Below are 14,783 nucleotides of genomic sequence, written 5' to 3'. Positions count from 1 at the left end.
CAAAGGCTATCCTGATTTCTAAGGCCTCTTCTGGTATGCCAATGTATTGGTATACTTAAGATTAGAGGCTTTATTTGGATGAAATCAGTATTTAACTTTTCCCAAATTTTCAGTGTTTTCACTGGGTTCACACTGAGGGCTTTACTCTTTTTTCCTTCATAGAGATACCAGATCCCCTTCCTTCTTTGGTTAAGTCCAGGGGAATTTTTTCTTAACTCTCTTCCTAAGACTTGTTTACTTCACTCCTTTCCCGTTTCATGGTGTTTCCTTCACTTTACTTTCCCTCTGAAATATTTTAGAGCCCATTTTTAGCATATTTCATTCCTGTGACTGCTACTATATCTAAAGTCGCATTTTATTATTTTTATATAAAAGAAACTTTCAGCAGCTCTATTTCTGCTTTACTCATTTCAACTCCTCTTACCTGGCCCTGCACTAGAGTGCATTCAATGCTTAAATGCATTTTTGGTTACTACAGTGTGTTATAATCCAGCCTTTTTTCATTGCCTTTAAAAAAATCCACATGAATCTAGGAAGTTATTGGTATCACAAATCTTTAAAATTGTAGTTTTAAAAGCACAAAATGAGCTGAAACAGTGTTCATACCTAGAATTAAATAAGCATTTGAAGCCCTCTTCTTCCTCACTTAAATTTTTTTCCACTGATTCAGATTGGGAAAAACCATTATGTAATTTAGATCAAAATGCTGCCATCAAGCAGGGTTACCGGCAGTAGATCAATCCCATTTCAAACTGTTAGGTAAATATGCATGTAGTCTGGAGGGATTTCACAAACATGATAGCTGTGGGCATCCGAGGTCTTCTAGCCATAAGAACTCAAGAAATTTTTGTTTGATGAAAAAATCTCCAAATAAAGGACTAAGTTAAGTTCTCGTTGATCATTCCTACTTGTGGGCCAGAAGAGCTGATTATTATCAAACACAGTCATTGGGAATACCCTCATGCTTTCTCAAGTCCTTTTGTCTTCATTTCCGGTTACTTGTTAGCTTCATAGGGAAATTTGCAGGATGAGTTCTAGCACAGGGTGGAAAGCAGGCAATTCAAAAGGCTACCCAGTTCTGAAGAAGGACTTCAGTCCAATGTTGGACTGTTTTCCTGAGTTATCTTTTGGTATTCCAAATATTGTGATTTATAAAAAATCTTCCATTCAAATTCTATTAAAATTGAAAATTTAAACTACCGCTGAGAAATATAGTTAACAAGTTCAGTGTTATTTTCACAGTATTTAATGCATTTACTATATAAAAACATCAGTTCCATTTCAGGCTTCATAATATTTTTCAAATTTCCACTTTTGATATGGCTTCACTGGGTCACAGACAGCTACTTTCAGGATCTTTTGAGAAAAATTTCCTTCCAAGCATAATAATTGCTGATTGTTTTCAAAAACAATGTGATTCACCTGGAGAGAAAGAGGATCTGGGAATGAGGTTGAATTTGATAACTGCAATATAAAGAAATGAAAACCAATTAAAAAAAAACCTGACAGGCAGTTATATTTTTGATTTTTAAGAACTCTTCTGAACTAAATTATTAACATAAACACAGACTTTGAAAAGTATTAAATTTGTCTCTGTCTCAGACTAAGTAATCATCCTCCTCCAAGCTATAAGACTTTTAAGTCCTCAGGAGGCAAAATAAAAATTTTTTGATGATGTGGCTGAGAACTATATACTCTTTAAAGAGAAAACATTACAGATGACATTTATTGGATTTGATAGATGATAACTACTTCATTGACGGTAAAGAAAAAATACATACCGCAACAAAAAGTTAATTAATTTTTAAAGTAGGTGTCTTTGTGAATTTGGATTACAAAATTCTGGAAGTGATGTATTTTATTTATGAGCTCTTTACCATAATCTCTGACAATTCATAACAACTGATGTCCAAATATTAAATAAAGTTCTATTATTGCTTAATATTTAGTGAATATCCTAGAAATGGTAGATAAATTACATAGAACTTACTCACGGCTTATATATTTTTTTATCTATAAATTCTCTCAATTACTTATGACTATGACAAAGACGATCTTAATTACACATGTTGTTTTTAAACCTTAATAAGTTATCAAAAAGGGGTGACTTTCATAATAATTTATTTTAAAGATCGTTCCTACAAAAGTATCATCACCCTTGCAGGATTTTGGAAATATGATGCTTGAATATTGTCAAGGATTTGTAAAGAAGTCTCATTTTATACTTCTCTTGTTGTTTAAGACTTACATGTACTGGGGGACCTAGGAGGTATAGCATGAAAACTACTGAAAAACTGAAAAAAGAAGAAAGCTGATCACCAAGCTACTAATCTCCAGGACATTTGGTAACATCAAAAAGGAAACCCAAGACAGAAGGCAGCTGTGTCAAATGTCACAAAGTCATAGGTACAAACAAGGTAGGGAGAAGGTTTTCTAATTTTTGCTATCTTAACTAAATTACCTCCTTTACCAAATCAGCTTACTGCTTAAAAGAAATTGCTATGCTTGAACTCTTTCCCAAGATTCAATTCTGGAGATGAAGAATGTGTTTTAGTTCTCGTTCTTATTCATATTCACTCTCTCTCTTACTCACTTTCTCTCTTTCTCTCCTTATCCCACTCCCCCTTTCTCCTTCCCTCCCTCCTGACTTTGGCACAGGGAGAAGGTAAGATGTAAGTTATTCACTACACTGCATATATATGGATTTCCTAACACTATGCAAAAATAAAATTAGCAGCATATATGCTAATAATTCTTAATATTTCTGAATAACTCAATAATAACCATTATTACTAAAGAGAAAAAAACTGTCCAGAAAGAATTGAAATACAACAGAGAGGATCTAATGGGAGAAAGGCTGGAGAACACATTACTTAGGCCCCAGTTTTGGCCCTGAGCAGGAAGAAAAATGTTGAGAAGAGAATAGTCATTGGCTGTGTTGTTAAAAGGAACGGAGGTACCTCGAGGAAGAAAAGGTGCTTACTTTAGGGATTGCCCTGGGCAAACTGAGAGTCTCCAAATACCCAGATATTTACTGTAGACAGTAGATTTGGTGGCTACCTGCTAGAGAGATGGTAGAAAATTTAAGAAGGCAGTTCTGAGACTATTCTCGCCAACCTTAAGCTCCTACACCAAGGCTTATGACTCCATATTCTGTTAAAATGTAATTGGGAAAAATGGAGAGGACTTTTGAGAATGAATACAGTAGACCAGGAATGTTCTGGTAAATAGAATAACTGGACCTTCAGAAAAGTATCCCTGATCCAGTAACATCTTCCAATTTCTGTGGTATAAATACTCCCAATATGGCCAGTTTCAAGCTACCAATGTGGTAGGATTGAATGCAAAGTTAGCAAGTGTACACACAAGCGGCTCCAGCAAGCTGGTGAAAGCTGGGTCCAGCAGACCGTTAGAAGCCCCGGTCTCTGGGTACCGTAGGGGATGAAAAAGTCTCCTTCTATGGAAAGGGGGCAGAATGAGGAACCAGATTCATTCTAAAGTGCAGGACTTGTAGGAGACATGCGGCTTCCTGTGCTGCCCATATCCTCTCCTTATAAGCATTTCTGATAACGAGTGGGAACCAGTTCTAGCCTTTAAGCCTAACTTTTGGTGTTGTCGATTGACTGAAGCAAATGATAGCAATGTAACTACAAGAACTTGGTGACTTCTATTTAAAATAACCCATTTGAAATAAATTTTGAAAAAGAAAAAAAGGACTTGCCAACTTTCAAAAGATACCCATGTATCTCTGTGAGTGAGCTTTTACATAATCCCATTGTCACAAACACACAAAACTTCTGACTGAGGAAGCTGATAATGAAAATTTTATGTCCTATTTGATCAAAAGTCATATTTGTGGTAAAGAAGAGGTACCGATCTTTTGCTTACCAGTTCTGGATGAAAGACTGATGTTGATTTATGCAGCCATTTTAGCTCTTTGTTTCTGTTATCACAAGGGTGCAGGCTTACGCCTCCTTTATCAGGGGTGGGGGCTATACACCATTCTCCACATTTAATAAGTCTTAACCAGGTGTAATTAAATTGTTGAAGCTGTGGGGAAAATGAATAAAGGGTCACTTTAGGCAGCAGACACAGGCAGGGGCTTTGTCAAACATTTTTGTTAGCAATAGTTAAGAATATAGGAACTATGATCTGACATTTTAGATTCAAGTCCTGGTATTATCATTTGTAATTCTGATAGTATGGGCGTATTATTTACCCTGTCTAATCTTATTTTTCTAATTTTTAAGTTGGACAGCGATTGTATCTATCTCAGAGGGTTGGGGTAATGACTATCAAGTGTTTAGCACCCAATAAGCCTTCAATAAATGTTAGTTACAATAATAAAATTATTTAGTGAAATTAGTTCTGTCTGCATATGGATGTCATTTCAGTGTTCTGAATCCCAAACAAGCCTGGTGCTTAAAGAATTGGAATGTTCAGTCTACCACATGATTAAGGTTCTAAACCACGGGTGGCTATAGGGAGATAACAGTCACAGCCCTAAATTTCTTGGGTGGATTTTTTATGCTTCCTTGTATAAAACTATCATAAAGGCTTTGTCCAATTGTGGAAAAGGTGGAAGTCTTTCTTTGCTACTAGCACAAGGAATCATCAGGTTGCTACCAGGTTGGCATCCCCCAGTTCATAGAAACTGCTCTTGGAGAAGTTGCCGGTGTCTAAAATAAGCACCAATTCTGGTAATGAAACTACGTTTTTAATCCTTAAATATTTTTCTTCAGTTGTTTACAACCTAGTATTAACTGCCTGGTCAATTTACTCTAATGCTCTGGGTCTGTGGGAAATTTATTGTTTTGTACTAACATAAACATATTTGAAAAAATAGGCTTCTGGTAAAATCTATCTAAACCTTTACCTCATGAATCATTTGTATTGTAACTGAAGTTCAACTTTGATTATCAGGTCAGATCAAAGTGATTGTGTTGGAACTTGACATTGGAATGGTGGTCCTTGGACCAACATCCACATCACCTGGGAGCTAGTTAGAAGCGCTGAGTCTCAACCACATCACGGACCTACTGATTCAGAATCTGCAGTGTAGCAAACTCCCTAGGTGATTTGTGTGAACATTAACATGTAGGAAGCATGGAAGTATGGCATAATATAAGGAAGTTATGTGCTACTGAGAGAAGCTAGATGTTACCTTGGAAAAATATGTCTCAACTGCTTGATAGGTTAATAACCAAGGAGATATTTTAGGTAGAAGGTAAAGGGATAGAGCTGGATGATTCAATCTAAGGGTCTTATTTTTGTTGAGTCTTTTTGGATGAATGTTGTAGTCATTGGCTTGGTATTAAGCCTCATTAATTCTGCCGAAAATGAGTTAACTTCCTCCACATTTCTTTACTTTTTATTACCCAAGCAAACTATGAGAGGCAAAAGCTAAAAATGAGCAACGAGACTAAAAGATGTTGGGGCTTTGTGGAAGGTGAAGGCAGAATAATTTATACTTTTGCCTCCCAGCATCCAATTGAGAAAGACTCAATGGTCATCAAGAATAGAACTTGGGTTTTCAGATAAAATACTGGTTACTCCGGCACAAAAAGTCCCTGCAATGATCATTCCCCCCCTCCCCCCCCCAAAAAAAATGCATTATTTAATACTTTTCCTTTTATATAATGTGAAATAACTGTGGTTTTGTTTTTACAATTTATGACTTTATTTCCTCTTTGTTAGTAACTGAAAGTTATTTCTTTTAATGGGTTTTAACACTTTTTCACTTCCCTTTGACTCCTTTCTTTCCTAATTAAAAAAGAGTGGCCTTGGCTTCAGGTTTACAATTCATAGCTAAATATAGCAACAGAGATACCTTTTCTTCTAGTAGCAGCTTTGAGTTAAGAGGTAGAGATGGGATGCACCAAAAAATATAAACAGTATCTTGAAGTCAAAGCAAAGATGTAAGACTTGACAAGCCTAGATTACCATTGCAAAATAATCTCTGTACCAAAGAACAATCTGCAATTTTGGGAACTGATTTCTACTCGTGAATCTATTTTCCTCTGAGTCCTACTTGCCACTCAAACCAATAACTGTTTCCACAAACACAGAACTGTTAGGGAATGTATGTTAGTGAGGGAAGTGTAATCACTCAGAGCTCACCTCCAGCACTGTGAAAGGAGTCTCTATTCCCTGCTTCCTGTCCCTACTCCCTCTACTAACCATTTCACTCTGAGTTTGTGGAGTTTTCCTATAGACGTTTCTACCATGGATCATGGATTTGGTTATTTCCATTATTCCCTTAAAATGCGGGAGAATGAGGGGAAAGGGGAATGGAATCAGAGAAGAAGACTGCTTCCTTAGAATGATTATTTAGAAATATGTTCTCTCTTTAGTATCTTTATCTATGTTACGCATTTTTTACATTTTTATCTTTATTATTATTACAGCAAACATTTACAGAGCACTAAGCATTAGGTATTGTTCTGCAGGCTTCATAGGTATTACCTAACTCCAGCCTCACACCAGTTCTAGAAGTAGGCATGATTATTACTACCATTTACCCAAAGGTTAATGAATCTGCAGAAGTTAATACGCTTTGGCAAGTGATGGTGGCAGGATTGTATTCTTTCTGGATCCAGTGAGTTGACTGCAGGACCCACACCTTTATTCCCTCAGTCACTGTCTTTGTGTTTAGTGGTGGATTCTCTAATTACAAAGAAATTTAGAAAATTATTTTTCTATTGGGGAAAGATGAATTTCTCAATTGAGCAATGAATGTGTCATACCCTGCACCTGTCAGCTACCATGAGATAGAAAACAGTTTAGCATACCTCTTTGCTCCCATCGCAATCTTCCAGAATGACTGTAGTGTTTTCAATGGAAATGCATTTACCCAAAGCCACATTAATAAGCTAAGAAGCAAAATATGAAACAGGAATTAAAAAACAATTTAAAGTAGAACAAGACATTCAGACACATTTAGAAAATACAGAATATAAAACTATAATAAGGTTAAAAGATAGTTAATAGCTTAACATTACTTAGCACTATCCAGTTTTATTGGTTGCTGTCTCTAGCAGAGACATAATGTAATCTTGTAATAGTACAGCTTCAATCTGTTAATTTTGGCCTGTGATCAGCCATAGAGCCAACACACAGAAACTTTTAATTAACCCTTGCCTGGAATGCTAAATAACAAATGAGCAAAGGTGGCAAGAAAAGTAGTTATTTTCTGGTCTTAAGTTTATCTAATGCAGATACTGAAAGTCAATGCACATATAAGAGTTATGAGCTATGTTCCCTGACTGACCCCTTCAAGCCTTTTGACTGCTTAAGCACTGAATCATAGATAAATTGAGTCCTTCAAAGAACAGCAGATTCCAGCTGATTCCCTGTCAGAATCTCCTTAATGACTCAAGCGAGCTACAATTCATTATAGGAAAGTCACGAAAGCTAATCTAGAGCCAAGCATAAAGGCACTTTCTGGCAGGCCCCCAGGTTTTTAATGGATTTACAGGGTCAAATATGGAGGTAGCTTTCTTTAAGTCACCATTTATTGCAGAAAAATGTTGATTTCCTTTCCTCCTTTGACATCCTGGGCAGGGCTAACAAGATGATGGGTTAACAGTGCAACTTAGGGTTTTCAGATTTCTAGAACAGCTGTGCAGAGCCGAATCTATATGACATGTCCCGGGAAAGCCTCCTGAGCTGGGAGGAGCTGAAGTCTTTGTTGCCAGGGGCACTATTTGTGCCTTTCCGGTTCTACGATGCCTAACAAAGAGCTCTAACTCAGGGTGCTGCACTGATGGCGGCTGGATGCTTACAGAGTTGCCAGACTTCATAAAAGGGGGCTCAGTACATTGGTCCTCACTTTTACATGCTTAGCTTAGTGGACAAGAAAGTAAAGGACATCTTCAGGGATCAGAATACGCAGAAAAAATTAAAGGCTACAGGGAACCATGCAAAGGTTGGCAAGAAAGACTCGCTCCTTCATATGGATGGAAGAAAAACAGAGGCGTGGGTAAGCCAAAAAGCTGGAATTCAGGTCTTCCACGTAACAGCGGAAAAACAGACCTTCAGTTGAATGCTGCACTAGGAAAAACAATTTGCCCGTTAGCACAGGGAGAAAACAAGGAAGCTGGATTCTCCCTGAGAATCTGAAACTTTACACCAGACTTCATTTGGGTTTGAGATGAATATTTACACCACCTGCTTTGGACAGGAACCATCACAGACTTTCAAGGCATAGAAACAAATGCTAAAAATAGTACCAGGTTGATAATGACTTCTGAGGTGCCTGGCACGGACAGAAACAAAGCAACTATGGAAGGATGGCATCTCTATCAAAAATCCTCAGAGAAAGCTCTATTCGCAATTTAAAATGACAAATATGGGAGGAGACAGCTCGCTGTTAGTAAATGTGGGCATCACAAGGCACAGAAGGATTTAGTGCCCCCCAGTCCCAGCCCTGAACTTCAGAGAGGAAGGTGAATAGAAAGACATGACGGTAGAATAATCTCGGGGCTTAAAAGAAGGAAAGCATGCTGCAGTTGCTCTCTGTACTTCAGCACAGATAAATATTATATAAGCTCCTATATTTGTGGATCATGCAGAAATATTCTATCTTCAAACAAATTTGGAAAATGCAGGTTTCCACAGAGCTGAACAGGTGGTTCTACTCCAGAACTTCTCAAAATCTTCAGGGTGTGTATGTTCAGCTTGCTGCTCAGAATGTTGTACGAATGTTTCTCAAATGTACTTGACCATGGAACTCTGAGACAGCACAAGTAACACTGGTCAGGACAGTGTTTGAGAACCCCCTGGTTAACTGATATTTGTGTTTATTTTGTATAATCCCTCCAAGAACCGAAAAGCATTGGAAGGAAAGATAAAATTTTCTGTCCCTTACATGCCCCTCTCTCACTTGACCTGAGGATGTTTTTTTTCCCCTTCTTCTTAGGAATTACCAAGGAAACTATTTAATTGCGGTTTTTGCCACTGAAGGAACTTTTACACCAACCTAATACTTTTCTTCATATAGACATCGTCTCTGAAGTGCTTTGGAATTGTTATTCTTCATTTCATTATTAACCGTTTTTAGAATTTTTCCTTTTTATTTAAAAATAATTGATCCATGTTTTTACTGTAAACCATTTTAATCTTTAAAAAAATCAGGCAGTGTATAAATGTCAAATTATCCATGTTGTATTATTTCACTTTCCAATTTAGGAAGTAGATATTCCCCACAATTTATGACAGAATTGTTAAACATTAGGCTATTTGCCAGCAGTTTAATCCAGTGTAAAAATACATTATTGGTGAGATTCTTTTATTAGCTTCAAATATTGTCGTTTCAATAAGAAAATATTTCTTCTTATTACAAAAAACACGAACTTTCACTGGATTTAAATTCCTACACATGGAGGTTGAAAAAAGGGAAACAGAGCTATAGACTGTTTGCCAGCAGTTTAATCCAGTGTAAAAATACATTATTGGTGAGATTATTAGCTTCAAATATTGTTGGTTCAATAAGAAAATATTTGTTCTTATTACAAAACACAAAACTTTCACTGGATTTAAGTATCTACGTGTGAAGGTTGAAAGAAGGGAAACGGAGCAAGATACAAAAAGAAGTTGTGGAGTTTATTTTCTTGGAAATTTCCAAGATTATCTATCTAAAATAATGATCTACTTAATTTGCTCCAAATTACCTGGAGAAAGGTCCTAATTTTTTAAAAACGGTAATAACGCTCCCTGCTGGTTGCTTCAGAAGGGAGCAAACTACATCTTCACTGAAATTTGTTCAAGGAAACAACAAAGGAAAATAGAAGGAATTTGTTAAAATCAGTTTTTAAACTACTTGCTGCATTTTGATATGTTATAGCGGAGACATCAGCAGAAGGCTGTTTCATTAGGAGAGCTCTTCAGAAATTTCGTAGGAACTCACACAAGTTAGCCTACCAGTGGAGCCAAAACGTAGTTTTCTAGTGTCCTCTGGTGGTTAAAGTTCAGTATTACTCTTACTGAGATTGTGCTGTTGGAATGGGAAAAATTACAATAGTGGGAATTCCTTCTTTCTTTCTTTCTTTCTTTTTTTTTTTTTCTGCTCAGGGGTTGAAATTAAAAATTGTAAATTTATTTTACAGTTATATTTGACATGTTGTCATTTGAACAGTGGGTATATAAATCCAAACTGTCTGATAAATTACCAGGTTGAGCCACCTAAATTAGCTGCCATTCTATTTGGACCTATAAAAATGGCAATTTTATAATACAGTGCATTACCTAAAAACAGGTCGCATATGCTTATTTATCAGTTGAATTTTGTAAAAAACAGAATCACTTTTTAAGACTAGTTTCTTGTCTTTCATAGCTTTCCTGGATTTCCCTAATACTTTCAAGGGGAGTATTATAATAAGTTTTTGCTATCAGGAGAATTTCCAGATAGAAAGCATGGCATAACCCACTCTCTAGAAGAACTGAAAAAATTTGGCCTAAAAGGGCAGGATAACTAATGGTCACATTTTAAAATAATTTCTTGGATGAAGAAAAAGGAAGCTGAAATAAAACAAAAACACTGGGGATAGTTATAAGTCAAATCAAATTGGAAATAAAAGATTAGAAACAAGCATGAAAGGCAAAGAACCCCAGCTGAAGGCTTGGCTAATCATATTTAAACCCACGTGTCTTACCATCCTCTTCAAATGCAGCTTCACTCCTAGAATGGGTTTGAAATGGCTTTTCCCCAGCTTTTCCTCTTCCTTGATGTTTTCTTAGTCTTGTACTCTGGCCACCTTATCTGGCTTAGCTTCTTCCCTTCGGATACTCTCTCTCATGTCCTGGAATGTTATCTGCTATTCTCTGATATTTCCTGTAATTTTAAGTCCCTCTTTGAAATCTTTACAAATCCTAATTAAATCTTATCACCCCCTTGCTTAACTCTGCTCAGTAACTTCCCACTACTTTCAGAAGAAAGAAGGAAGCAAGGAAGGAAAGATGGAAGGAAAGAAAGAAAGAAAATCCTTACTTTGGTTACAAGGACCTGTGTGATCTGGCTCCTTCCTTCCTCTTCACCTTCATCTGGCGCCGTTCTTCCCTCCTTCACACCCTGACAACAACATTTGCCTTCTTTCCAGTGCTTAGATGGAGAACACTCACCTGCCTGAGGGCTTTACATGACCTTCACCCTCTGCCTAGCACTCTTCTTTAGAGCTTGGCTGACTGACAGTGTTTTAGGCCTGAGTTACAAAGTCTCCTTCTCAGAGAGGATTTCTCTACCACTCTGAGAATTCATCAACTGTGGCCTGCTCCCTAAATGAGAGCTATTATATTTTGTATTTACACTTGACTTGCTTATTTGTTTATAATCTTTCTTCCCTACCCAAATTAAGCTCCACAAGGAAGGGATCAAGTCTGCTTCATTCATCGCCCTGTAATCCAAGTCTGAAATACTCCCAGATCTATGGATATTCAATAGATATCTGTCGAGTTAATCAATGAACATGACCACTTGGTAGCCCTCCTTAAGTTTACCTATATTTAATTCTCAGCTATGCTTTGTCCCATCTATGCTCATACTTGATGTTAATTTATGATGTAATTATTCATTCTTTCCACACATTTTTGAAAGAGATTTTGTGTTTTGTTTTTATGGAGTAAGATTTTAAATTGTCACTTGAACTTACCACACCACTGGCTCTCACAATGGGAGCCTTTAAGTCAGGAAAGACGTTCTCCAAGTACCATTTGAAACTTTTGCACTTCAGTTTCTTTCGCAGCTCCCTTTGCTGGGTGAGGTTGCCAACATCTAGCCCTTGGTCGATGAGGTGGTCTCCATGGCCATAGAACAGCTCCTTATACTCATCCAACCAGACCTCAGCAACCCGCACCAAGTTCCGCTCTACTGTCTTCATCCGGTCTTTGGGGAAAGAATACGGATTGTCATTTCTGAATATATGGCCCACTCGGGAGCAGGGAATGATCTCAATTTCACCACCACACATCCACACCTGGAAGAATTTGATGAGAAGCATCAATTATCAAATGATTATCCACAAATCATGGGCACTTAACAATGACAAGAAACCACCTGGCTGGCGACCTTGTTTCCCCCTACCTGAAGTAATACTCAACTTCAAAAACACTTTTGCAATAGAAAATCAAACTCAACAGGCTTATTTAATTTTGTGTATTGCTGTGGATCATTTTAGGATTAGTGAAATGTAGTTTTTTCATTTCCTAACCTGCAATATAAGTTTTTTATTTATTTGTAAATAAATCTTCACAGAATCCCATTTTGTAAAATATGAGTTCTTGTTTTGGTTGAATCAGGGAAAGAAGTGTAGATGTCCATTTGTTCACGTTCCCCTACTCTCATTTTGGGAACAACCAAAAGGCTTGTGGTACACAACTCAAAACCATTTTTCTTGATCAGCAGCTCCAAAATTATACCCTTTTACCTACATACAGAACACCCACCCAATAGGAAAGCAATTACTTTTTGGACACTCTCTACTACTGCTGTTGCCAAGGCTTTCTCAGAAGTTAACTGGTGATTGTATAATAGATGGTATAAAGTATCCAAAGGAGCTGTACTATGAGCACACCTGACCTGTCGGTGACCTGCTTTAGAGGTATTTTTATGTCCTTCTGTCATTTGTGTTCTCCAAGATGATCCAATACAGATTGAGTCTATTCCTTCCAACATACTAGACAGATGTCCCAGAAGAGTTATTCTGTATCACATATGACTCCCACAGCATTTACTCTGAGTGGCAGAAAGTCATTTCCCCCATATTTACAAGCAGAAATGGTGTTGTGAAAGACTAGGGAATGCTAATAAATTTCACGACAGCAATGGATTCCTCCAAATTCATCTGAGATATGAAAAAATTAATCCAGAGACCCTAAAATTTCTGTGAAATTTCCTCTTAGTGGCAGTCACATATCTGATTATAGTAGTAAAATCAAACCATTTAAATTGATTAACTCATTATTGTAAAGAAGATTTGGGAAACACCTGGTAATACCTTGAATGAGAGCTCCATATTTTCTCCACCCCAAACATCAAGGCCAGGGTCGTATGTTCCAAGTTCGAAAAAGTAACTTTTGTCAATAGAAAATAATCCACCAGCCATGACAGGGCACCTACAAAAAGAAAAGTTTGTTTTTTAAACTTACATTTCATGAAAGTTCGACTTTTAGAGTTGGTCCTCTGTACATTTGTACTGGAGGTAGAAGGTTTTTCAGAATAGCTATCCGATGCAGGGAAGCCCTAGGACAGAGTCACAAATAGGGCTTAAGTGATGCCATCCCTGGATCATGGTGGCAGAGCTTGATTAGGTTCAGCAAAGATGCATCCTGGAACTAGTATTATTTGCCCTTTATACTGTGACACAAACTGTCCAGGAATGTTATTTTTAACACTTATTCAGGGCAAAGGGAGTATCAGGCACTATTGTAAGTATTATATACATACCAGCCCAGACTTCACAAAAAATCTTGTGAGTGTGTATGATTATTAAGAATCTGCAACACTGGGCCAGGCGCGGTGGCTCAAGCCTGTAATCCCAGCACTTTGGGAAGCTGAGACGGGCGGATCACGAGGTCAGGAGATCCAGACCATCCTGGCTAACCCGGGGAAACCCCGTCTCTACTAAAAAATACAAAAAAACTAGCCGGGCGAGGTGGCGGGCGCCTGTAGTCCCAGCTACTCGGGAGGCTGAGGCAGGAGAATGGCGTAAACCCGGGAGGCGGAGCTTGCAGTGAGCTGAGATCCGGCCACTGCACTCCAGCCTGGGAGACAGAGCGAGACTCCGTCTCAAAAAAAAAAAAAAAAAAAAATCTGCAACACTGGATGTGAGGGCGATCTGGCTGCGACATCTGTCACCCCATGGATTGCCAGGGTTGATTCGGCTGATCCGGCTGGCTAGGCGGGTGTCCCCTTCCTCCCTCACTTCTCCATGTGCGTCCCTCCCGGAAGCTGCGCTCTCTGTGGAAGAGGACGACCATCCCGGACACAGGAGGGCCGGTCTTCCCTCAAGGGTATAGGAGCAGCTGCGCTCCCTGCTAGAACCTCCAGGCAAGCTCTCAGGAATCGGCAACACAGAGAAGGTAAGAAACTTTCCCAAGGACAGTTGACACCTTGGGTTTGCTCTGGGCAGTCTGAGGGGACGCTGTGCCACTCACTCCACTCACTCGCCTCTCGCGGTTACCGGAAGGAAGGCCGTGAGTGTGAGTTATCCAGGTTCTAGGTAGTTTGAACAAAGAATTGAACAAAACACACTAACAAAGGAACGAAACACATGAACGAAGCAGCACAAGCAGGGATTTATTAAAGCGAGAAAGCGCTCCACAGGGTGGGAGTGGGCCGGAGCAAACGGGTTACAAAGTTTTCTGAGTTGCGAGTACTCCTTTCGAGGTCCCCATCGGCTGCCCCTGATCTGGATGAAGGATTTGGTTGGCTAATGAAAGGCTGAGGTGAATTGGCGCCCTATGCAGATGAACGGAAGGTCCCTGCTTGGCCAGTCCAAGGCACCCTCCCTTTCCGTCTGAGAGGTGGTGGAAGGGGAGGGCTGTAGGGAGAGTAGCCTTTGATCCTTTTTTACTCGGATGTGGGGAAATGGAATTTTCCTTCTGGTTTAGCTTTAGGAAGTGGGTGTTATTCGGCCTTCGATCCCCTGCCCCTAGACCCAGGTGTTTTCCTTTTGATCCAGCTTTGGGAAGTCAGCAGGAATTGGTCTTAGATTCCCTGCCCCCCAGACCTTGGTGTTTTTCCTTGATTCGACTTCAGGAAGTCGGCATGAATTGGCCTCAAGGTTCTT

The 14,783-nt window shown here is 38.6% G+C and overlaps 1 protein-coding gene across 2 annotated transcripts in view; it reads right to left on the bottom strand.

Moving 5' to 3' along the window:
• Positions 1–537: 537 nt before the first annotated feature.
• Positions 538–14,783, bottom strand: part of LOC112617068 (polypeptide N-acetylgalactosaminyltransferase 5) — a 54,422-nt gene continuing 40,176 nt past the window's right edge. For both annotated transcript variants that reach the window (XM_025373799.1, XM_025373800.1), the window contains 5 exons: positions 12,990–13,107; positions 11,646–11,969; positions 6,792–6,872; positions 3,889–4,050; positions 538–1,422 (listed from right to left, as the gene is read on the bottom strand). In XM_025373799.1, coding sequence (XP_025229584.1) covers positions 1,282–1,422; positions 3,889–4,050; positions 6,792–6,872; positions 11,646–11,969; positions 12,990–13,107 — 826 coding nt within the window. In that variant the 3' untranslated portion in view covers positions 538–1,281. The remainder of the gene's footprint in view (positions 1,423–3,888; positions 4,051–6,791; positions 6,873–11,645; positions 11,970–12,989; positions 13,108–14,783) is intronic.

Source organism: Theropithecus gelada, unplaced genomic scaffold (genome assembly GCF_003255815.1).
Source record: "Theropithecus gelada isolate Dixy unplaced genomic scaffold, Tgel_1.0 HiC_scaffold_15875, whole genome shotgun sequence".
NCBI classification, from domain to species: domain Eukaryota; kingdom Metazoa; phylum Chordata; class Mammalia; order Primates; family Cercopithecidae; genus Theropithecus; species Theropithecus gelada.
Note: the sequence above shows the minus strand (reverse complement) of the source record. Positions and strands in the feature narration are given on the sequence as shown.